Source organism: Paroedura picta, unplaced genomic scaffold (assembly GCF_049243985.1).
Source record: "Paroedura picta isolate Pp20150507F unplaced genomic scaffold, Ppicta_v3.0 Ppicta_v3_sca21, whole genome shotgun sequence".
Lineage (NCBI taxonomy): Eukaryota > Metazoa > Chordata > Lepidosauria > Squamata > Gekkonidae > Paroedura > Paroedura picta.
Window position 1 is genome coordinate 2,500,301 of NW_027518618.1, and position 25,410 is coordinate 2,525,710.

The 25,410-nt window shown below is 51.2% G+C and overlaps 1 protein-coding gene across 1 annotated transcript; it reads left to right on the forward strand.

Annotated features, from left to right (window-relative positions):
* The first annotated feature begins 4,220 nt into the window (after positions 1-4,220).
* CAPNS1 (calpain small subunit 1) lies at positions 4,221-24,496 on the forward strand. Its single transcript, XM_077318454.1, has 11 exons — positions 4,221-4,376; positions 11,883-12,127; positions 16,976-17,009; positions 18,250-18,339; positions 18,552-18,609; positions 18,710-18,774; positions 19,135-19,203; positions 19,578-19,656; positions 21,227-21,343; positions 21,803-21,861; positions 22,567-24,496. Exons 2-11 carry the CDS (start codon positions 11,925-11,927, stop codon positions 22,591-22,593), a joined length of 801 nt encoding a protein of 266 aa, XP_077174569.1. The 5' UTR covers positions 4,221-4,376; positions 11,883-11,924; the 3' UTR covers positions 22,594-24,496.
* The last annotated feature ends 914 nt before the right edge of the window (positions 24,497-25,410 follow it).

Genomic DNA, 25,410 nt, shown 5'->3' on the forward strand with positions numbered 1-25,410 from the left:
ACCGCGCGTCACGTGGCTCGGGGGCGGGGCGGAAAGGAGGGAGGGAGGGGCCGGGGGGAAAGTGACAGCTCCGGCCGCCGCGAACCCTGGCCCCGCCCCCTTTCCCCAGGCAGGCACCGGGGGCAAAGAGGCCTCCCTGGCGGAGAACGAAAAAGGCTGTTCTGCGGAGTTCGTGCCAACCTCCCGCTGGGACCTGGAGCGCTCGCTTACTCGCAGCGCAGAGAGGGCAGCTTGAGAGGGGGGAGGCTGAGCCCCTTCCGCGCCCCCCATATCCCCCCCCAGAATTGGGGATGCCAGCTTGGGGATTACAGCTCATCTCCAGCTAACGGAGCTCAGTTCCTCTGCAGGATAATGTGTGGGATTTACCCCACCGAAGCCCCGCCCCTCTCCAAACCCCGCCCCCTGCAAGCTCCACCCCCAAAGTCCCCCCAGGGTCCATTCTGCATACGTCAGATAATGCACTTTCAATGCACTTTCAAAGTAGATTATCCTGTTCCGCACAGGAAAATCCAGCTGCAAAAGCACTTTGAAGGTTCATTATCCAATGTGTGCAGAATAAGCCCAGGTTTCCCCACAACTGAGACGGCAGCCCTGCCAGAAGTATATACCTGGGCTGGGGGATGGAGGAGGCAAGGCGGGGGGACTCTCCCGGCAGCTGGGCTGGAAGCTCTGCCCTGTCATTGTTCCGCACTCTGCACATGTTCAGGACAGGGCACCGTTTCCTGCTTTGAAAGCTCCCCTGCGAGGTGGCTCCCCTCGAGATTTCGGGGTGGAAGGAGGGGAGGGTTTCGGGGCAGGAGGGACTTCAGTGGGGTAGTACAATGCCGAGGTCGTCTGGCGGTCGTTTGTATTTCTGGGAGCTCTCCAGGCTCTACCTGGAGGTTGGCAACTTCGCTGGAGACACGGCTCTCTGAGACTGGGCGAAAGGAAACCCAAATGCCACGTCTGGCAATCCTCTCCCGTGTTCTACCCACCGCTTCGTCCCAAAGAGGCTTGGGAAAAATATAGGGGCGATCAATGTATTTCTGCAGGAACGGGTTGGCGGGCAAAACGGCCCATAACGGGTTGCCAACTCCGGGCTGACGTTTCCTGTATATTTGGGGGGCTTGGGGAGGAGGGAAGTAACGCCATTCAGTTCCCCCTCCAAAGCGGTCGCCCCCAGCCCCATTAGCTGTAATTCCAGGACGTCTTCAGGGCTGGGGGTTGCCAGGTCTCAGTCGGGAGATGGCGGGAACCTTTGGGGGTGGAGCTTTGGGGAGGGGCCTCAGGGAGGCTAAATGCCATAGACTGCAGGGGTAGTCAAACTGCGGCCCTCCAGATGTCCATGGACTACAATTCCCAGGAGCCCTTGCCAGCATTCGCCAGCGAATGCTGGCAAGGGCTCCTGGGAATTGTAGTCCATGGACATCTGGAGGGCCGCAGTTTGACTACCCCTGCCATAGAGAGTTCACCCTCCAAAACAGCCGTTCTGCACCAGGGAAGCAAGCTCTAGTCTTTAGATCACTTCTAGAAGCGGGAGACCTCCAGTCCCCACCTGGAGGTTGGCCACCCTAGATTGGCACTATGGCCTGACTTCTGAACAAACGAGCACAGCTTTGCGCTGAAAGAAACCCTCCGGTTACAGCGCCGCTGTTATGTCACTTTATTGCCAAACCCTTGGCATTCCGGACTTAAACCAGTTCGAATCCGGGTCGGCCTTCCCCGCCGGGCTGGAGCGGGAAGCGTTGTGGGCGGCTTCCAGCCCAGGGGCGTTGGCCGCTTGCCCCAGCCCGCGTTCCAGGGGCCTGATTCAGCGCCGGAGGAGGCTGCCCGCCAGCCCCAAACGGAGCCACTCCGGAGCTGAGCCAGCCCCTAGCGGGGAGCTGGCAAAGAGGGTTCGTGGTGGGAACAGAAATGACACAAAACCGGTTAAAATCGAAACTCAGCACACACACAAGGGTTTCTGCATGCCCTTGAGCCACTTTTAGGGTCTGGTTATAAGGAACTTCGGATTTCTCAGCGTTTGACTATATTTTTGCTCCGGCTTTTGCAAAAAAAGACCAAAGTTGTTTAGGAAGCCCAGATTCACCTGGCAATAAGGATGCTTGTCCTTTTTCGGCAAGGTGGGGCCAAGAAGGGACCGAATCAGGACCAGGTGCCCCAGTATCCTGTTTCCAAGAGGGAAACTGCTTGCAAACGTGGCACAAAGTTAGCCCCCACCCCCTGGCAATTGGGACAGGGATAGACTGCCTCTGAACATGGAGGTTCTGTTTATTTATCTGTTCCTTTGTTTGACATTTATATACTGCCCTCCTCTGGGGTTCACGGCAGTTTACATAAAAACTTGGCGGAAAAGGAACACTACAGAGAAATCAGTGGCTATAAATAACAATAACAATAGAACACTAATATGGTAGAACAATGGAACAGTAGTGGACAAAAGGCCATTGCAGTATCCTAAGGCCCCGTGGCTGGACGGTACAGATGATGATTTACATGGGAGGGGGGCTGGAGGGGCAGAGGAAGGAGTAGTTCTGGTCGGCCTCAGGCCAATGCCTGGCAGAGGAGCTCCCTTTTGCAGGCCCTGCGGAACTGTTTGAGCTCCACCAGGGCCCTGATCTCCCCTGAGAGCTCGTTCCACCAGGTGGGGGCCAGGATGGAGAAGGCTCTGGCCCTGGTTGAAGTCAAGCGAGCTTCTTTGGGGCCAGGGATGACCAGCCAGTTGGCGGTAGAGCTCTCTTAGTGTAGAGCTCTTTTGGGGGCATAGGCAGAGAGACGGTCTCTCAGCTACACTGGGCCCAGACCATGTATGGCCTTGAAGGGGATTACCAGAACCTGAAGCCTGATCCGGAATTCGACTGGTAACCAGCTCGGTTGTTGGAGGATAGGCCGGAGGTGGGACCTCCGAGATGTTGCTGTGAGGAGCCTGGCTGCTGCATTCTGGACCAGTTATAGTTTCTGGAGCAAGCTGAAGGGCAGGCCTGCGTAAATCGAGTTGCAGAAATCCGATCTAGAGGTGACTGTCACATAGATCACTGTGGCTAGGCGTTCGAGGGCCAGGTGGTAGGTGGTAAAATGCCAGCCGGGTGACTCTCGTGACCTGGGCCTCCATCGAGAGGGAAGCATCCAGGATCACACCCAGGTTCCACTGACAGCTGTGCCCCATCCAGGTTGGGCAGATGCGCTTCCTCGCATGGTCCCTTCCTGCCCAGCCACAAGACCTCCGTCTTTGCAGGGTTGAGCTTCAGACGACTCTGCTTGAGCCACCCCATCACCGCTTCCAGACATCTGGCTAAGGGTTCTGGGGGGGGGATCAGGGTGGTCATCCATGTCCATCTGGAGCAGGGGCAGTCAAACTGCAGCCCTCTAGATGTCCCTGCCATTCGCTGGCAGGGGCTCATGGGAATTGTAGTCCACTGATATCTGGAGGGCTGCAATTAGACTACCCCTGATCTGGAGGAAGGGCTGGGTGTCAGCAGCATGTTGGAGACAGCCCGGCCCAAACCTCCGGACCAGGTGAGCGAGAGGGCACAAGAGGATGCTGAATAGGACTGGAGAGAGAAACCATCCTGGCTCAGAAGAAGAAGAAGATGAAGAAGAAGAAGAAGAGTTGGTTCTTATATGCCGCTTTTCTCTCCCCGAAGGAGTCTCAAAGCGGCTTACAGTCGCCTTCACATTCCTCTCCCCACAACAGACACCCTGTGGGGTGGGTGAGGCTGAGAGAGCCCTGATATTCCTGCTCGGTCAGAACAGTTTTATCAGTGCTGTGACTAGCCCAAGGTCACCCAGCTGGCTGCATGTGGGAGAGTGCAGAATCGAACCCGGCATGCCAGATTAGAAGTCCGCACTCCTGACCACGACACCAAGCTGGCTCACCACAAGCGTTGGTGGAGGACTTGCATTCTGTTCTTTAAACAAATGTAAGGTTTAGGCCGGAGGTCTGGCTTTCTTTTCCCAAAAGTGGGTATCCAGTCAGGGGGTTTAATATTCAGAGGTAGACTCCTGCTGAACTTGGAGGTTCTACTGAACCACCCTTGGAGTTTTGATTTGTGGGGCAGCCAAGAAGTACCCTTATATGAAACACAGTAGACATGGAAAGGAAGGATGGAAGGAAGGAAGGAGGTGGAGTGGCTGCTTTTAATTTGGGAAATATGCTTCCTTGCAACGCCTGGAAACGGCAGCCAGCCATTCATCTGGAAGCTTCACCTGCTGAACTGCTGCCTGCCGCGGCCAGCCCTGGGAGCGAGAGTAATGGAGAGAGCGGCGCTAGGACCCGGAGGGAAGGCCCGGGCGGCCCCGCCGCAGTGACTCGCTCTCGGGCGTGGTAGATCCCGCAGAGGCTCCGCCGGAGATCCGCCCGCAGCGAGATCTACGAGCCCAACGGCGCCTGCGAGGAGGTAAGCCGGGAAGGAACCCGAAGAGGGAAGCCGGGATCTTCCTCTCTCCCGCCTGGATCCCCCCGCCCAGATCCCTTTCCTTGTAGCTGATCCCCTGGGGATCCCGTTCCGGAGAGGAGATCTGCCCTTCTTTAGCCAAGATCCGCTTCCTCCGTTGGGCCTCTTCTGCTGCAATCCTTCCCCGCACCTTTCGAAGTCCGCTTTAAGTGGCCCGGGGATCCAGTTGAGGCCGCCAGGATCCCTTCTTCTGGCTATTAGATCCTTTCCGCCATTATGTGCCCTCGGGGAATCCTTCCAGGCACGTCATTTCCAGCCCTTTTCTCAAGCGATTCCTCCCCCCCCGCAAGGATTTCCATTTCCTTTCTGGAAATTTCCCCCGACTCGATCCCTCGGGATCCGCTGCCTTCTGCTTTGCCCCTGAAGGGTTTCCCTCACCCCCCCCCCCACTTCCTGGAATCTTTTGCTTGTTTCCAACTTCAGCCTTTCTGTGTCTCCGGAGCCCGCTTTTCTCTCCCTGCCTCTTCCACTTGGCTGCGATTTCTAGATGACTTTTCTCTAGATTTAATCGCCTGCCCTAGGAAACACTTCTCTTTCTGGACTTTTCAAGAGTTTTAATTTTTTTTTTCGAGGGGGGGGGGAGATACCAATAAATAAGGGATCTGGCTACTGCATAGGATTCAATATTCATTTACTTAATCTCCATCCTGCCTTTCATTCCAGCAGGGACCCAAGCCGGGTCAACCTCTCCTCTCCCTGTGAGGTAGGCCAAGCTAAAAATTTGCGACTGGCCCAAAGTCCCCCAGCATGCAGGGATTCGAATTCAGGACTCCCAGAGCCTGGTTGGATGCTGTCACCCAGGAGTAGTCAAACTGCGGCCCTCCAGATGTCCATGGACTACAATTCCCATGAGCCCCTGCCAGCTGGCAGGGGCTCATGGGAATTGTAGTCCATGGACATCTGGAGGGCCGCAGTATGACTACCCCTGCATAACCACTAGGCCACACTGTCGTATCCGTTTTATCTTGGGAGGGATATTTGCGTGCCTTTACTTCCTCTTTGGGCTGGAACTCCAGGGGCACCCTGTGGCCAACCTTTGGAGATCGGGGGGCGATTTATTATGTCTGCAGTCTGGGGGTATTTTGGGACCCTCATCTGATCTCTAGGTCCCTGGGTGCATCCCTACTCCAGTGTGTATTTCTCCCTGAAGGTTACACTCTTAGTTACCTCACTTCTTTTATTCCAAAGACTTTTGAATACCGTCAATCTGGCCATTCACGGCTCCCTCGTTGCTTTTGGCCACTAGAGAACTACAATTCCCAGAGATCCTTGGGGATAGGGTGGCCAACTCCAGGCTGGGAGATTCCTGGAGGCCTGGGGAAGGGGAGGGTTTATAATGCCCACAAAATCACCCACCAAAACATCAGTTTCCTCCCGGTGAAAATGATTTGTTGTTTAGTTACAGATTCAGGATATCTCCAGGCTGTGCCTGTAGGATGGGAACCTTACGACCGGATGCAATTCATCTGGTTTGGTTCTGCAGCAAATTGGTTCTGGAAAATTGGTTATTGCAGCCTATAGAACAGTTTCTTTCCCCCACCCCCAATGTTTGACATGGGATTTTCTCATCAGATTGAACTTCTAGCTGTTTTCCTGTCTGAAACATTCTCCCCCCCCCCCCCCCCAATTTTTTTTCTTTAAGAATCAGGGCAGAAGATACGACTATTCCAGGGCTAAAACTGGCGCCTTGGAGAAGAGGAAGGAATTCAGATTTCCAGTGCGCAAAACAGGCTCGTGGGGGTTAAGAGCAGTGGCTTTTAATCTGGAGAGCTGGGTTTGATTCCCCATTCAGCCATTTGGGTGACCCTGGGCCAGGCACAGTTCTCCCAGAGCTCTCTCAGCTTCACCTCCCTCACAGGGTGCCTGTTGTGGAAAGAGGAAGGGAAGGCCATTGTACACCCCTTTGAGACTCCTTCAGGCCATAAAAAGTGGGGAACAAACCCCAGCTCTTTCTTTTTTCTTTTTCAATTTATTTCTCCGTTTGTACGCTGCCCTTCCCTGGAGACTCTGAGTTGCTCACAACAATCATAAATATAACAATGTCTTCTTCTCCTCCTCCTCCTCCTCCTCTCAATTTTACCCTCTCAGCTGGCTGAGAGTGTGCAGTTATCAAATATAATAATATAATAAATTTAAACAAAACAACCCTGTCAAGTGGGTTAGGTTGAGAGGCTGGGACTGGCCCAAGGCTTCCGTGGCATGTGGAGATTCGAACCTGGGTCTCCCAGCCCTAGTCCAGGGGTCCCCAGCCTCCTTGAGCCTACAAGCACATTTGGGATTCTTATGGGGCATGGTGGGCGTAGCAGCAAAATGGAACGGCCACTTTGGCCACCGAAGCACACAACCGTAGTGGCCACAGGAAGCCAAGCCATCCACCACAGGATTGTCACAGGTTTGCCTCGGTCACATGGTGCAGATCGTGGCACGGTGGCAGCTGCTGCCAAAGTAACGTTTTAAAAATATGTACCACCATCTATTGACTTAATTCAATTTATAAGACCGCCCCTCTAGGCATAGCCGTCTCGGGTCAGTGGACAACAGCTCAAGACCAACATGCAACAAAACACATAATCACTTAACCGATCTAAAATGGCCTTTCTCAACTTTTTCACCACTGAGGGACCCCAGAAGTGGCAGATTGTGCAGAGTTGGGTTGGGAAGCAGAGCTGTGCATATGCCCATCTGGGACCCCTCCCCTTCCTTCTTCCTACAGGCCCATCATTGGCCATGGGGAGGGGGTCAACATGGCCAGATACGGTCATGTAACCTGATAAATGTTTAACAGATTACATTATTAAAATGTCTGTATATAAAAATAAATTAATTCTCACCCCTTTGGGAAACCTTTCCAGGGTCGTCAAGAAATCCCAGGGTTTCCCGGAACACCATGAGTTCTGACAAGGCCCCGGTCTCGTTGAGGCCAGGCCAACCTCTCTCGGGCCAGGGTCCACCAGCCTGCTGGAACCCGGCCCAGGACATATTCGGTGAATCTCCAAGAGCCAGTTAAAGGGGAGAGAAATATGTAGGATCCTGGGGGGAGGGGGATGGATTTGGCGGAAGGGCATGGAGCTTCCAAACTGTCCCACCCCAGTTCCTCAGTTGCCAAAGAAATGTGGGCTGCAGTGTAGTAAACATCCAGAATATAAACAGTCTTTGATACGACTCAGTATGGAAATCATGCAGCCTTTACTTAAAATAGCGTCTTAAAATAGTGTCGTAATTTATAGAACGCACCGGAAGGTGCCTAATACTGCTGCACATCGAAATAGTTGTGTTAGCATACAGACAAAGGCCTATTTCCATATATCATCCATCAGCTTGATTAGGTACCGAATCCGGATCTCTGTTTTGGGTTGGACAGCCTTGCGTTGTAAACCGTTAAGGTCAGAGAGTTGTAAATCACATTAATTGCTTGAAGTTAGGACATAGTAAAAAGCTTGGGGGGGGGGGGAACGCGTGTCCGGATTTAAACTCCTTGTTTCGTCCTCTTGGGCTGTTTCTTCAAGGTTTCTCAAAATTAATATTTCTGAAATTTCAACCGGAGCCCTTCGATTTTAGGCTGGCACATTACAGTGCTCCTCCTAACATGTGTCATCTTCTGTCTTTCGGGAAGAATTTGCTCTCCAGATTGGCCCACACCAATTCCTAGCAGGCTCCTCACTTGTCAGATCTACCAACAGAGTTTTGTGACTTCTGCTTGGCCTTTATAACATCCTTCCTCCTTTTTTTTGCAAATCCAGGTGAGAGGAAGAGAATCTTCCTCTCGGTCCTGGTTTCTTTTCTCGGTGTTTATTCTGCAAAGGCAGCCATTTCGATCCAGCAAGCACAGCCGAGAGGGACCGGCCCCAGGGCAAAGAGGGACTTTATTTTTAGACAGTTCAGTCAGCTGATCTCTTTTAATTCCGGCTGTTCCTTTGTGTGTGTGTGTCGTTAAACGGGTTTTTCTGCACACATCGTGATGGACGGAGTTTGCTGTTACGAGTGAATTGAGTTTCCCTGCAGTAATTTGAGCAGGTGCTCCAAGTCCATGGTGTTCACTCCCCCCGCCCCCAGATCCCAAACTAGATTCCAAGGTAGAACTATTTGTTTGGAGGAATCTTGGATTACGTGGAAGCACAAAACATGGAGGATTAGTCAATGTGAGACTCTGCTCCCACTTTTTTATTTAAGTGTGAATTATTTTTGATTGGGTACTTTGGTGCCTGTTGCCAGAAGGTTGACCGCTGAACCATTCGGACACCGCTCTGTTTGGACGTCTCAGAGTACGTGAGTTCCTCACCTGCTGAATGGCTGTACCCTGTACCCTCTAGTATAGGGATCCCCAACCCAGTGCCTGTGGGTAAGCTGCGGTGGCCATTTTGTGGCTGGCTCCGCCCCTTAGGGCAGCCATTTTGTCACTGCGCCCACCACACTGCCAGAATTTCAAGGGTGCCCACTGGAGCAAAAAGATTGGGGACCCAGCTCTAGCTACTCTGCAGGGATGTGCTGGGTTCTAATTCTGCTTGCTTATAACTCTGGTTGGGTGTTTTTTGAAACATAATTTTATTAGTGCTACAGGAAAGTAAACTTTTAACTAGCTACACGTTTGCTCCTTGAGCATTACAAACAAAACCTGGGTTACCTAGCTGTTGTTTTGAGCCAGCATCAACTTTTAACAGACATGATTCCCCGAAATGCTGCTGTTCCAACATGCCGGGGACGTTTGACCCTCCATTCTGTGAGGTGAGGGAAGCGGCTCGAACAAACCAAGTACGACCATCTTGGCGTCCCCTTTGCAAAACATTTCTAAAAATCAGTTTTGTTTGTTTCGACTAGGATTTCCCGTCAATTCCTGAGGCTGTGGATGCTCCCACAGCTTCCCTTGGCCGGTTTTCCGTAGATGCTTTTCCGCTGGTGCTTTGGTGGCAGCGATTAGATAGCTTGGCTTTTCCTGCTGAGTTTGCAAACTAACCAGGAGTTCAGCACTTTTCAACTGTCTGTGAACTCTGTTTGCTTCCCGTGCCTTTTATCTTGGACGGTTAGTTGGAACGGGTACAGAAAAAGTAGATTAACTGCTTTTTAAATGGTGGTTCGGCGTTGAGACTGGTCTGGTCTCGTTTCATCAGATAGCTCAAATATAAACACCTGCTGTTATTTGCACTTACCTTGCTTAGCTCTTATTTTTGGAACAGAGTGATAGATATTTATTTGTATATGGCCGTAGGCCGTATTATCTCCTGTTTACTCACGTCATCTAGATAATATTATGTTATTATGATAGAACAGGCTTGGAAAAAGAGAAGACTGATATTTTCCTATAAATATGTACTCCTGTGACAAGCAAATCGGGTTTCCTTGGATGGAAGAGTCAGCAGGAGAATGAGATTAACTTGGTGAGAAGAAGAGAAGTAGAGAGAGCTGGTGTATTGTACTTTTTACTATCCGAAGGGTTCTCAAAGTGGCTTACAATCACCTTCCCATCCTCTCCCCACAACACAGCAACTAGAATAATAGAATCATAGAATAATATAGTTGGAAGGGACCTCCTGGGTCATCTAGTCCAACCCCCTGCACTATGCAGGACACTCACATCCCAATTGCTCATCTACTGTCACCTGCCACCCCCTTGAGCCTTCACAGAATCAGCCTCTCCGTCAGATGGCTCTCCAGCCTCTGTTTAAAAATCTCCAAAGGTGGAGAACCCACCACCTCCCGAGGAAGCCTGTTCCACTGAGAAATCGCTCTAACTGTCAGGAACTTCTTCCAGATGTTTAGATGGAATTTCTTTTGAATTAATTTCATTCCATTTGTTCTGGTCCGTCCCTCTGGGGCAAGAAAGAACAATTGTGCTCCATCCTCCATATGGCACCTTATGGCAATTGAAGATGGTTCTCAGATTCCCTCTCAGTCATCTCCTCTCCAGGCTAAACAGACCAAACTCCCCCAACTGTGAGGTTGGTGGGGCTGAGAGAGCCCTGGAAGAACAGTTCTGTGAGAATAGCTCTGAGAGAACTGACTGTCCCAAGATCACAAAGCTGGCTGCATGTGGAAGACGAGTGGGGAATTGAACCCAGTGCTCCAGATTAGAATCTGACCCTCTTAACCAGGGGTAGTCAAACTGCGGCCCTCCAGATGTCCATGGACTACAATTCCCAGAAGCCCCTGCCAGCATTCGCTGGAATTCTAGTCCATGGACATCTGGAGGGCCGCAGTTTGACTACCCCTGCTCTTAACCAAACACCACACTGGCTCTCTGGTAATTTGTTAATCCATAAAAACCAGAGACAAGTGAAACCTGATTCAGGTGGGTCTGAAGCAACAGAAGAAAGTTTAAATCCAGGGGCACCTGGAAGGCCGACAGAGTTAAATTCTGGGTAGAAGATTTTGAAATTAAACTCTTAAAGGTGCTTCTGGACTCAGACTGAAACCTGATTTGCTTTTAAAAACATTACTTGCTAAAAACAACGCTAGCACTTTGATAATTTTAAAATTCATCTTCACTGTAGATGTAGGTTCAGGTGTTTAGCCATGTTGAATTGTGACACCTGAACAAAGTGTTGGCGGCTACAAGCATAGACATCTTCAAGAGGGGATGGGAGAAACGTATGAGAAGGAGATCGATCAATTTCTAAGAGCCACAAGATCTAGAGCAGGGGTAGTCAAACTGCGGCCCTCCAGATGTCCATGGACTACAATTCCCAGAAGCCCCTGCTAGCGTTCGCTGGCAGGGGCTCCTGGGAATTGTAGTCCATGGACATCTGGAGGGCCGCAGTTTGACTACCCCTGATCAAGAGTATACATTGTGGGCCAGGGATGATCTATATTCTGGGTACTTGGGGGGCAATCGCAAGAGAGCCTCTGTAGTTCTGGTCCCACTAGTGGATCTCCAGATAGCCCCTGTGTTTGGGACACTGTGTGACATACAGCGTTGGACTGGATGGGCCCCTGGCCTGATCCAACATGGCTTCTCTTGTGTTCTTGTGAGTCCAGTAGCAACTTAAGAAACCAGCAAAAGGTTCAGGCTGTAAACATTCAGGAAGCCCTGAAACTCTTGTGGATCTCAAAGGTGTTTCTGGATTCCAATCCTAACTCACTGTTGTGTGTTTCCCGGGTTGTGGGGCCAAACTGGTCTGGTAGTTTTTGCCAGGAACTGTGGCTGCATCTTAAGAGGTAGGTCACGGCAAGATGGGAATCTTTCCCTGCCAATGTGTGTAATTGTAACTTCCCGTCTTGCCTGTGTCCCGCCTCTGAAGATGCCAGCCACGCATCCTGGAAGACCCACAACAGTCAATTGGCTCCAGCCACGAAAACCCTCACAAATTAATCCAACCTTTTGACTGGGGACTAGCAGGGCAGCCTTCGGACGTTGACCCAGGACCGTTCCTGAAGAATAGCCAGCTTGCGCCAATTTCTTTGGCCGTATCTGTTTTAAAATGCCTCCTGACGGGCGCCTGTCTTCCTCTCTTCCAGGCCTTCTGCGCTAGCCCCTCTTCTTCTCGACAACTGCGGGAAATGTTCCTGGTCAAGAACTTCCTCGGAGGCGGCGGCGGTGGGGGTGGCGGCGGCGGCGGAAACATCAACATCGGCAATGTGATTGGAGGATTTCTCAGCGGAGGCGGCGGGGGAGGCGGCGGCGGGAGGGGAGGAGGAGGAGGAGGCGGAGGAGGAGGCAGCAGCGCTCTCGGGATCCTGGGAGGAGTCATCAGCGCTATCAGGTGAGTCTGCAGCGATGGCCGGAGGAGCTTTGTACCCCAATGAAAGAGAAGGCGCAGGGTCTTTTCTTGACGTGCAGGCCAGGAGCACTTGCTTGCAAGGCTGTGCTTCCCTGCGTGCCACTACGGGAGCTGGGGTGGTCTAGACTAGGGGTAGTCAACCTGTGGTCCTACAGATGTTCATGGACTACAATTCCCATGAGCCCCTGCCAGCATTCGCTGGCAGGGGCTCATGGGAATTGTAGTCCATGAACATCTGGAGGACCACAGGTTGACTACCCTTGGTAGATGGTTTTTTTGTTTTGTGTCAGTGTTCCCCAACGTGGCACCTGCTAAGTTTTTAAAGAAATGGGCGGAGCAAAATGGGGCTCCAGCCCGGTTGGCCATTAAGAGATCCAATTGACTGTATGGATTCAAATAACCACAGTGCTGGTTTTATTTCTCTTGTTCTTTCCCAGCGTATTCTAAATAAATTGGGCCACTTGTCCTAGGCACTCTGTGCGTGTGTGTGTGTTGGGTGGGGGGTTGGTTCTGCCACTTGTGGGGGCCATTTTGAAATTGCACCCACCACCCTGAGGCCCCCACAGGCTCAAGAAGGTTGGAGACCCTGATTTGTTTATCTGTTTAGTTACATTTTAAACATTTTTTTTCAGTTGCCTCTCCTGTTCATGCAGCTCGAGATGGTTTAGGATACAAAGGAAAGGCATAAATTAGAATACATGAAAAAAAAAGACATAAAACCCCAAATTTAAATTTGCAATTTTGTTCTGAGGTCTTAAATAAAACCATCTCTAGCTGCCTCCTAAAGATCACAAGTGAGGGGTCCCAAAACACCTCTCTGGAGAAATTGTTCTATAATTGTGGGGTTGCCACCAAAAAGGCTCTGTCTCATGTACCTTTTAATCTGAGATACCCGTGATCTGCCCCTCTGGGGGTTCCAGAGATGAAAGCTCGGTAGCTATAAGAAGTATATTAGAACTTGTTTGAGAAAACCACAAGTTTCTGTCTGAGGCTGAGCTCAGGAGTTGTTTTCAGTGCTGGCAGCCAGCCCCTGGAAATGGGAAAGAATAAGGAAGACCCCTCCTGCCCCTATATCCCTGTGGCTAGGCTGCCGGAAGAATCTATAGTGAGAAAACCAAATCAGAGAGGACTGAAGTCTTGCTGGAAGCTAACAAGTTAACTAGTTTGTAACTCAGGCATAATATGCATATTAAGGTCTATCCCCTGCAGTAATTAATAAGTTGCTGGGTTTTGAAACGCTCGAAGCTCCGGAACTGTCTTCAAGGTAGTCCTATACTGAGCATGTTACAGTAGTCTAGTCTTGGGGTGACACATGGCAAGTCAGCAGGAACAAGGCAGGGGGCCAGTGCCTATGGCAGGCAAAGACCAAAGAAAAGACTTTCTGGATTTACCTGCCTTTCTAAATAAATGCCACTGAACCCCATCAAAATGGACAGTCCAGAATTACAGCTTTCCTGTCCAGGTTACAGCTCCTGTAACTTCTTTGGAGAGACGAAATGAACCAAAGGCAGTTTAAAAAAACGTTTAAATGCAAATTAACTCCCAAACAGAAGTTCTTGGGAATTAAGCTTCTGGGTTCTGTAAATCAAGTATTGCTTAGTAACTAGAATGGGGTAGAGGGTGCCAGTCATGATGTGAAAGCCTGTAGATCATCTTGAATACTGCAATGAAAGAAAAGTTGGGTTCATGAACAGAATACCAGCCTACCTTATAGGGCTGTTGTAAAGATTACAATACAATAATAGCTTCGAGCATGTAGCTATATATAAGTGCTAAGTCAGTGGTCCCCAACCTTTTTGAGCCTGTGGGCGCAGTTGCAATTTTGAGAGGGGGGTGGTGGTGTCGTCCCAAAATGGCTGCCACAAGAGGCGGAGACAAATTCAAAATGGCTGCCACGAGAGAAGAAGAAGCAGAAGGAAAGTTGGTTTTTATACCCTGCTTTTCTGTACCCAAAGAAGTCCTTACAGTCACCTTCACTTCTTCTCCCCACCATAGATAGCCTGTGAGGTAGGTAGGGCTGAGAGAACTCAACAGGACTGCTCTGGGAGCAGAGCTCTAAAAGGACTGGGACTGGCCCAAGATCACCCAGCCGGCAGCATGTGGAGGAGCAGGAAATCAAACTCGGCTTGTCAGATTAGAAGCTGCTGCTCTTAACCACGACACTAAGAGGTGGAGCCATATTGCAAAATGGCTGCCTCAGGAGCTGGGACCCAGTGGAACATTTCCTGGCTCAGTCCTCTTAGAAAGAAGGAAGCATTGACGGGACCGACTACGAAAGCCCATATATTAAGAATGCCAAGTTCTGCCTGGGAAATACCTGGAAATTTCAGGGTGGGGCCAAGAGAGGGCACAGTTTAGAAAGGGGAAGAAACTCTGTCCTCCCTTGAAAGAAGCCATTTCTTCCAGGGATCTAAGATGTATTGTCTGGAATTCTGTTGTAATTCTGGGAGAGCTCCATTCCTCACCTGGAGACTGGCAATCCTCGCACTTACCTTTCCTCATTTTCTGGTGGCAAACCCTTTCATTTGAATGAGGGCAAACAAGCCTTGCCCTACAGTGGCCCCCACCCACTCCCTGGAAAGCTTATTTCTGCCAGGTCTCTTGGTCCCTACCGTTACGCTCAGAAAAACACAAGTGTAATAAAAGTTTGCAGAGCACCTGCTTCGCATCACTTGTTCTGTGCCCGGCCGTTGGGGTGGGGCTGACGGCCGATCCTGGAAGCGTATTGTCCTTGTGGTTTGCAGGAGGGGCCTCGGCCCATTCAGGGCTGCCTTTCTGGCTCTGTCTGAGCCCAGGGAGAGAGTGAGAGAGCGTTCAGGAATGCCCCAGGCCTCCACCCCGGACAGGACGGGTTTTCTTTTGAGGGCTCAGCCCTGCCCTCCTCGCAGGGAGGACCTGGGGGGGGTGGGCAGGACCGAAACTCTCTGCCTTATTTTGGACTGGTTTGGGAAGCCCAGATAATCCACTGAGACGGGTGGCGTCCACTGCCCAGTCCTCGCTGAAGTCTGGTTTTTATACCCAAATGAGAGCTGGAATTCCCTCCGTCGACACACACGTTCATTAAGGGATTCTGTTGGGGGCCGTGGACGAGAGGTTTGGGTGTCAGGCCGGTGTGTCTCTTTGGGCAACACCTGTCAAATGGGGCCTCCTTCTGCCCACCTCTGGCAGAACTTGTGGGTAATCTAGAATCCGGCCTTGCTGCTTTTGGGCACCTTAAAATGCTGGGGGAGGGATTTGGGAGGGGGATTCTGACCTCCTTCTTGGCCCCCCCTCCCAATTAATTAGAGGTCTTAATTAGAGCAGATGAAAGGCAGGGTGTGTGTTTGCAAAATAAGATTTAATTTCTTGCAGAATCCTCCTTAAAAGCTGTTTTTTTGTACCCTGTTTTACTGTACCTGAAGGAAACTCAAAGCAGTTTACAGTCGCCTTTCTTTCCCCACAACAGACGCCCTGTGAGGGAGGGGGGACTGAGAGAGTCTTGAGAGAACTGTGACTGGCCCAAGGTCACCCAGCTGGTTGCATGGAGAAGAGGAGAAATGGGGAACTGAACCCGGTTCTCTGGATTAGAGGCCGCTGCTCTTAACCCCAAACCCACACTGGCTGTCAGCTCCCCCAATTATCTCCTGCTTGGAAGCTGAAGGCATCTCCTGCTCATGAGGACATGATTAATAGTGCTTGGAGCCAGCTTGGTGTAGTGCAGGGGTAAGTCAAACTGAGGCCCTCCAGATGTCCATGGACTACAATTCCCATGAGCCCCTGCCAGCGAATGCTGGCAGGGGCTCATGGGAATTGTAGTCCATGGACATCTGGAGGGCCGCCGTTTGACTACCCCTGGTGTAGTGGTTAAGAGTGCAGACTTCTAATCTGGCAAGCTGAGTTTGATTCCCCGCTCCTCCCCCACATGCAGCCAGCTGGGTGACCCTGGCACTGATAAAACTGTTCTGATTGAGCAGGAATCTCAGGGCTCTCTCAGCCTCCCCTCCCTCACTAGTTGTCTGTTGTGGGGAGAGGAATGGAAAGGCAACAGTAAGCTACTTTGAGCCTCCTTTGGGTAAAGAAAAGCAGCATCTAAGAACCAACTCTTCTTCTTCTTGAGCAATCTCAGGGCTCTCTCAGCCTCCCTCCCTCCCTCACAGGGTGTCTGTTGTGGGGAGAGGAAAGGGAAGGTGATTGGAAACCACTCTGAGACTCCTTCGGGTAGAGCAAAGCGGCATATAAGAACCAACTCTTCTTCTTCTAATTTGGAGAACTGTGTTTCAGTCCCCACTTCTCCCCCTTGCAGCAAGCTGGGTGACCTTGGGTCAGTCCCACATCTCCCGGAGCTCTCTCAGCCTCACAGGGTGTCTGTCTGTTGTTTGGAGAGTAAGGGAAGGCGATTGTATGCCGCTTGGAGACTCCCTCCAGAAGTAAAAAAAAATCCAGCTCTTCTTCTCTTCTTAGCCTTTCGATGCCGTATTCAAGGCGTTTTACGTATGTTTGACCAGTTTGACAACGACCTTGTGAGGCGGGCTGGTGTTGCAGATATGGAGCACGGAAATCCAGCCATAAGGCCTCTTGAGGAGGACTTATGGCTGGATTGAGACCTCAACTTGGAGCTGCTAGTTTGGGGCCGCCCTGCACCGTGTTCTGTGCTTTTTGGTCTTTGGAGTGTGATTCAGTTGTGGGCATGAAGCTTAGCAGGGCGCGAAGGGAGTGGGGAAGAGACTTCTGCCCGAGACGCTGGAGAGGCGTGGAAAGGGGCCGTGTCTCGGTGGCAGGCCATCTGTTTGGTGAGTCGCTTGAGTGAAGTTTCATTTGAAGAACCTTTTTTCCCTTTCTGTCTGTTTGCAGCGAAGCAGCGGCTCAGTATAACCCAGAACCGCCGGTAAGTCTTTATTCCGTTCCAGAATAGAGGAAGGGTTTCTCCTTGAGGTCCCACAATCCCCTTTGCATCCCAGGCCAGCAGCAGCAGCAACGGGAGAATCACTGGGCAGGGCAGGAATCCCCCGTGTCTTTGAGATGGAGGGCACCTTTGGAATTCTGGTGCTTGCAGCTCCAAAATGGTTGTCACAGGAGGCGGAGCCAGCTGCAAAATGGCTTCCTTTCAGTCGCACTCTGAATATCTTTGTGCAGCAGTGGCGGCACCTGCCAAAGTAATGTTTTTAAAAATCTGCACAGCCCATCAAATCTGCAGTGGCCACTTAGAACCTTTGTTGGACAGGAGTCCCACCTGGCCTCACCCACTTTTGAAAAAACACCTGGGGCTGGAGGCCACCCTGGCCCTGCCGGGCACTGTGTTGGGGACCCGTGGTGTAGAGCAGGGGTGGGCAAACCGTGGCCCTCCAGATGTCCACGGACTACAATCCCCATGAGCCCCTGTGTCAGGAAGACAGACTTGAAAACAACAGCTTCTTAATAAAAGCAAGCGTTTATTTCAAAGCAATGCTATCCAGGACGATTCAAAGCCGAAACTAACCTGCCAACCCAAAAACGCAGTTCTTCATCCCGACTTTCCCGCGCAACTCTGTTCTCACACAATTATACAAAACAGGCTTTCATGTGCAGGGAAGGCGTCCATGATAATATATTCAGCATTGACCTTGTGCCATCCAGTGTTGCTACTTACAATGATAACAAGTCTTGTTACACTACAGCAGGGGTAGTCAAACTGCGGCCCTCCAGATGTCCATGGACTACAATTCCCAGGAGTCCCTGCCAGCGAATGCTGGCAGGGGCTCCTGGGAATTGTAGTCCATGGACATCTGGAGGGCCGCAGTTTGACTACCCCTGCACTACAGAATGCAAGCAGACAGTTCAGGGCTAGGAATCAGACAAGGAAACGGCAACACAGAGGCTAAGACGCATTAAATCATGGTAGTAATCAGGGGATTCTGACACCCTGCAGCTGGCAGGGGCTCATGGGAACTGTAGTCCACGGGCATCGGGAGGGCCACAGTTGGCCCACCCCTGGTGTAGAGTTCCATGAGCCACAGCTCAGTTCATCCGTCGTCAAAGGATGGTCGAAGCAGCCTTTGGCCGATGACTTGTGCAGGGCAGCAGTGGCTTATTTGTACATGAACCTTCCCCCCAAGCTCTTTGTGAGCTCACTTTGCTCGTCTTTCCAGCCTCCTCGTAGCCACTTCTCCAACATCGAAGCAAACGAGAGCGACGAGGTGCGCCAGTTCCGGAGGCTCTTCACCCAGCTGGCAGGAGACGTGAGTCTGGGGCACGTTCCCCGGTGGGCCATCCCTTAAACGCTGAGGACTAGCCTCCTGGGGCTGAGCGAGGAGGGCGTGGGTGGAAGGGGGGGAAGGATTGGGGAACCGGAGCTGTGGGGGGGCCTCGCAAACGTTCCTCCGCAGCCGGGGCCAGGCCTCCGCTCTGACTGGGCAGTGCGGCCTACGTGCCTCTCTTGTGTTGCCCCCAGGACATGGAAGTGAGCGCCTCGGAGCTGATGAACATCCTCAACAAAGTGGTGACCAGGCGTAAGTGGTGTTTCTCGGGGAGCGGAGCGGAGTTTGTTTTCTGGGGCAGGTGAACCCACTTTCTGCCCGTTTTTATCTCACTGAATTCTCGCCTTTCTAGATCCCGACTTGAAGACTGACGGTTTTGGGATTGACACCTGTCGTAGCATGGTGGCTGTAATGGATGTATCCTCTCGCCAAACGCCGTTCCCAGTTCCGTCTTGCTTTTAAATTTAAAAATGCGGTTCCCAGACAGAAAGAAATGATGATAACAAGAGTTGGTTTCTTGTCTCTTTGCTGCCTTTCCCTGAATTTAGCAACATGTCGTAGGAGGGCCTCCCAAGACCCTGGCTCCGACAGCCCCTCTGTCTCCAAGCATTGTTGTGTTTTGCTGGCCCCCTGACCAATTTGGGTCTGCCACGTGCCTTGGACACCCTCGCACCATGCATCCGGGCAGAGGCGAGGGGTGTGGGGGTGGGGGTGGGGGTGCATGTGGGCACACATGGCTTTCTCCACCTCTTTTTCCCTTAACCGCATCTGGTGTAGAGTGACACCACCGGCAAACTGGGCTTTGATGAATTCAAGTACCTCTGGGGCAACGTTAAGAAGTGGCAGGTAAGGGAGCTGGTGGGGGCTGGCTGTCACCCTGGCCTTGCTCCAATGGGATTGTGGTGAGAATGTATTGGGGCAGGGGAGATGTGGGCTGGCCTGAGAGGGCTCTTGTGCACACGTGTCCTGCTCCCGCCTGGCTTGTAATCCCTGTATCCAGCTGGGTGTAGAGAGATAGCGACCTAACTATCTAGCTGCCTATCATTTTCAGTCATTCTTCCGTTCAGCAACTGTTCTGGAGGCAAGCAGGGAGGAAGTGCACTCAGAAAACAGGAAGTCTCCTGTAGAGCCAAGCAGGACAATGGAGGAGAAAATCTGAGAATCATCAGGAAGCTCCTAATCTTAACTTCTCCGCCTTGTCTTTTTCTCTCCCTCCTCAGTGCATCTACAAACAGTACGATACAGACCGGTCTGGGACTATCGGCAGCAGCGAACTCCCGGGAGCCTTTCAAGCAGCAGGTGAAGAAACGGGGAGGGGAGGCTCATGAGAGTTGAGAGTAGGGTTGGGCACTTCGGACGCCAAAGCACCCAACCCTACTTGAGAGAGGGTTCTCTGTAGGCAGGCCATGGCCTTTAAAATTTGATTTGAAACATTTGTATGGCGCCTTTCCACCCAAATAGGGTCCCCAGGAGGTATATACCCTTTTGAACAGCGAATTTTTGTCCAATAACCTTGTAGCTTCTCCCCCTCAAAACCAAACTCTATCGAGATATCTGATAGCGGAGCTTGGATGCTCTTTGTCCAGCCTAATTTGGAACACAAGGTGCAGTTCTGGCCTCTGTATCTTAGAAAAGACATCTCAGGGCTGGGAAAAGTCCAGAGGAGGGCTAGCTGGATAATCGGGGTTGGGAGGAAAGGCGGCTGAAGAATCTGGAACTTTTCAGTTTAGAGAAGTGACGACAAAGACAGGATGGGAGAGAGGTTTATAAAATTATGCCTGGGGTGGAGATAGTTGACCAGGAGAACTTTTTCCTTCCTCTTCCAAAAGGCTAGAACTCCAGGGCATCCGGTGAAGCTGGTGGGCAGTAGGGTCAGGACAGGGACAAGGAAAGACTGCTTTACACAGTGAGGGACACATGAAATTTACATGTGGGATTTGCAACCAGAGGATATTGGGATGACCGCAGGAATCAACAGCTTGTAGAGCAGATTAGACGGATTCATAGCATATAAGTCTGATAACTACTAGCCATGGTGGCTGAGGGGAACCTCCATGTTCAGAGGCAGTCAACCTCTGAATCCCAGAGCCAGGAGACAACATGAGGGGAAGGCCTCAGCCTCTCTGCCCTAATGCTGGCCTTCCAGAGCTGTGGTCCCCAACCTTTTTATCACCAGGGACCGGTCAACGCATTCGCTGGCAGGGGGCTCCTGGGAATTGTAGTCCATGGACATCTGGAGGGCCGCAGTTTGACTACCCCTGCTTTATACTGTCATTCGTAAATTGTAGGCATTTTTTCCAATCTACATTTTTCAGGCCATATAATTCTTGCTGCAGCAGAAAAATATCCAGATTTTCCCCCTACATCTTTCTTCAGTGGATTCATTAAAATACCCAATAAAGAGGATCCTGGTCTAAACTTGATCTTTTTGCCCCAAACTTTTGAAATTTCCTCATGAATTTCCCTCCAGAATTGTTTTGCCTTTTGACAGCTCCACCATGGGTGGTAGAATGGGCCTAGTTCTGCGTAATGCTCTGTGTAAACCACCCAGAGCTGCAAAGAAATGGGCGGTATAGAAATATAAATAAATACATAAATAGTTCTTGAAGATTGTGTACGGTTGTGTGGCAGTGTGTCTGTTGGGATTCACACTTTTGGGGTTGTCGCTGTGGCCGGAGCTGAGGCAAGATGGCCCTTTGGGTGGAGTGCGCAGCCGGTGGATCACCACCATGACTGGTGTGTTTCTTCCTCGAGGGGTGTCCAAGGGATGTGGAAAGGAGCTTTGGCCTTTAGTGGGCTGTTCTCAAAGGGTGGCTGCCTGTGCTCCGAAGACTCACTTCTCCTCTCGCGCCCTCCTTGGTTTGCACAGGTTTCCGACTCAACGAGCAGCTGTACAGCATGATCGTGCGCAGGTATTCGGACGAGAATGGGAACATGGACTTCGACAACTTCATCAGCTGCCTGGTGCGCCTGGATGCCATGTTCCGTAAGTGCTGGGGGTCCCATCGGCTGTCTGCTCCGGGGGGCTTGCCAGGTTCCAGGGGGAAGCTGGAGATCCCCTGTTGCATGGTAAAGGTCGATTCAATTAGGCATGGGGCAGAGAACCTTTTCACCCTCTCCCAAAATGCGAAAACTCGAGAGCGTCCAAGGAAGCTGATGGGCAGTAGGTTCAGGACAGAGGCAAGGAGATACTACTTTACACTGAGAGAGTGATGAAAATGGGGAATTTGCTGCCCTAGGATGTGATGGCCGCAGGAATAAACAGTTGAAAAGGGGATTGCATAGATTCATGGAGGAGACGTCTGTCAGCGGCTGCTGAACCTCCACATTCAGAAGCACTAAACCTCTGACTTTCGAGGCCGTTTACGACAGCTCAGGATAAATGTCAGCCTTGTGCGACCGAATCAGGAGTTTGAGTTCTCTGCGTTCTTCTCTCTGTTTTCAGGTGCCTTCAAATCTCTGGACAGGGATGGTAGCGGACAGATCCGAGTGACCTTGAAGGAGGTGAGAGGGGGAATCTCGGCTTCTTGTTTCTGTCAGGTTTGGGGGATACTGCAGAAGAATCCAAAGAGAAAGGGGAGAGAGGATTGGGATTTCCAAGGGGAAGGGGCTTCAGGAAGCAGAAGAAGAAGCAAGTGGAGGTGGAGGGAGGACCTAGGAGGCCATCTGGCCGCGCTTGGCTGAGGAAACAAAAATTCAGCCTTTCGTCAGGACTTGGAAGGAAATGGGCCATGCAGGTGCTGAAGGAATCCTCAGGAGATGGTGAACAGGGGAAAGAGATCTCAGATGATTCTTCTCCTTGGCCTTCTTGAGAGCCAGTTTGGTGTAATGGCTAACAGCGGTGGCTACTAATCTGGCAAGCCGGGTTTGATTCCCCACTCCTCCCCATGCAGCCAGATGGGTGACCTTGGGCCAGGCACAGTCCTGTCAGAGCTGTTCTGTTCGAGCAGTCCTGTCAGAGCTCTCTCAGCCCCACTTACCTCACAGAATGTCCGTTGTGGGGACCAGGAAGGGAAGGGGATTGGAAGCCACTTTGAAACTCCAGGTAGTGAAAAGTGGGGTATAAAATCAACTCTTCTTCTTTCGCTCTCCCATCTCATTCTTGTTGGAGCAAAAGAAGCTCATAAAAAAGAGTAATGTTGAATAGCTTAAAAAAAAAAAAAGAACAGTGAGGACTAGAAACTTGACAAATTTGTTTTCTTCTTGCAGTGGCTGCAGCTCACCATGTATTCATAAGAACTAGGAGAAGGCACCTTCCCTGGACCTCCTTGAGCCTGTCTGGAATATTTAAGACCCCTGCACGCTGGGTTTGAGTTCCAGTTCTCCTAGGAAGCAATACGGAACCCCTTTCCCCTTTCTTCCTTTGTCTTTGTTTGGGGGTTTTTTTTTGCTTTTCTCCCTATCCCTTTTTTTTCTAAAGCAAAAACACCCTTTTCCTATTGTATTGTTTTGCATTTTTTAATAGCCAGCAGAAGAGAAAAATAGAGAGACTTGATTACAACCTACGCCACCCACTCAGTTTTGCACTTCCTCAATGGGGGCTCCGCTTGAGTATCTCTCAAAGCGGCTTCCATGTGGAGTCGATGCCCTTTCGACCAAATGGGGGTCTTTCTTTGGGGTGGGGGGAATTGCTGACGTTGCCCTGTGCCCGAGAGAAGTCACAGCACCTCTGTTGTGTTTTGGGGAGTGGGTCGACATGGATTGTACTTTGATGCCTTCTCCACCACGAGGATGCACAATGGCTGCTCTTTTGATTTCATCTGGTACTAGCTAGTAGGCCAGGGGTCCCCAGCGCTGCGGTGCCCGCCAAGTATTGGCTTCTGATTGGCCACTGATAATTAGACTGGCTGTGCAGATTTTGGAAAGCATTGCATCCGTCGCCACAGCACAGGGATCTTCACTGTGTGGCTGAAGGAATGCCAAGGCAGCCATTTTGTGTCTGCTTCTGCTTCCTGGGGCAGCCATTTTGTGCCAGAATCCCACAGGTGCTCACAGGCTTTCAAAGATTGGGGTCCCCCCCCCCCCCCGTGAAAGGCCAAGGAGCCTTCACACCCAAAGAAAACAACCCTCCTTCACTTCAGTGGAGGAAATCTCTCCCGTCTAAAAACAAAACTCTGGAGGACAAAGTCTCGACGTGCTGCATGGATGTAATACTAAAGAAAAAATTAAAATAAGTCGTCTCGGAGCTGGGAGAGTCTGCCAGGAATGATTTAAATCAATGCTAGGGATAGAGGCGTATGCTTTCTCAAAGAGACTGAAATCTTACCCAGGAGCCATTGTTAAAAAAAAGGTTTGCTTCCTTTTACCAGTCAGCATTCAAAACCCGTTGATTCCAATCCATTTTGCACATTTTGCCAACTGAATTCAGGTTGTGTGCCAAGCAGACGCCTCCCCCCCCTCCCAGCATGAATTTTGCTAGATGTTGTGGGGCGCTCGGAGAATTTGGCCGGCACATCTGTACCGTTCTTCCTTGCAAACGTGGCTTTGTCACCCTCCGTGGGCCGACCGTCGTACTGCGGCTGCACTTTACCCCACTAGATTCTCAGTCCCGGATTTGAAACCCAGAAGTTATGGGTCTGGGGTTCCTGCATGACATCTTCAGTACCTGCTTTCCAGAAAGCTGTGATGAATCCGGAAACATTGAAGTCAAAGACGTAGGGAGGTTGACCCTTTTCAGATACCCATTTGCGGGGTGGGCGGCCGTAACAAACGCTAGAAGCCGAACGCCAGATTTGGTCTCTGCCTGCAAGGGAGGGTAATATACTAGGGAGGGTTCGTTCTGAAATAGGATTTGGGTTGACTTTGAACCTTGATCCGATTCCCGCAAGATGTCACCCGGCTAAGAATGGCCTGTGCTTTTCTGGCTAAAGGGGAACGAAATCAGGGCCACAGACAGCAGCCTCTGTCTGGAGCTTAAAAACAAAAGGACGTGTGCCTTCTTTGCATATTCTAATGAACACAAACGGGACCGACCGGGGGAATGTCTCATCGTCGCCCACAAGAGGATCCCCGTGGATTTCCCTGCCAAACGCAGCTGGGGGTTTTGCCTTGAATTCTACCAGCTGCCTGCCTGCTTCCAACGCCCACTCTGTTTTGTAGAAACTCTGCCGCAGCCAGAATAAAAACTCTGTAAGAACCACTCTCCTCCTGCCTGGGGCCTTCTGTGTTTTGGTTGCCCGCCTGTTTTGCTCAGCACCTTCCCTGGTCTGCATTGAATGGGGAGGGGGGGTTTCTGCCTCTCCTCTTGGGGTTACCTCGACTGCAACTAGGCAAAAGTAATGTTACCCCCATAGAACAGATAGGTTTGTGGGTAGGGGCTGGGAGGGGGGAATAATGGCTGGCCTGAGACCCCACCCTCCCCAACGAGGATTGAAGCAATGTGCTGGTCTAGAGCAGGGGTAGTCAACCTGTGGTCCTCCAGATGTCCGTGGACTACAATTCCCATGAGCCCCTGCCAGTGTTCGCTGGCAGGGGCTCAGGGGAATTGTAGTCCATGAACATCTGGAGGACCATAGGTTGACTACCCCTGCGCTAGGACACCAGAGGCAGGCTCAAATCCTCAGTCAGTTGTGACTCCCATTGTGTGGCTTTAGTGTAGTCACTGGCCAAGTATTCTGCTCTGATCGAGATTTTATTTTTTGGGTCTGTGATGGAACCAGACCCCTTCTGCCTCACAGGCCCATTTCTGACCTATACGGCCTGTTCTGTCATTTGGAGGAGGGCAGGATGCTGTTTCTGTTGGCTGCAGAGGAAAGGACACACAGTAATGGGTTTAAACTACAAGTACAACGATATACGCTAGATATCAGGAAAAAGTTTTTCACAGTCAGAGTAGTTCAGCAGTGGAATCGGCTGCCTAAGGAGGTGGTGAGCTCCCCCTCACTGGCAGTCTTCAAGCAAAGGTTGGATACACACTTTTCTTGGATGCTTTAGGATGCTTAGGGCTAGTCCTGCGTTGAGCAGGGGGTTGGACTAGATAGCCTGTATGGCCCCTTCCAACTCTAGGATTCTATGATGGGCCCTCCCTGGCCTGACCCAGCAGGGCTCTTCTGA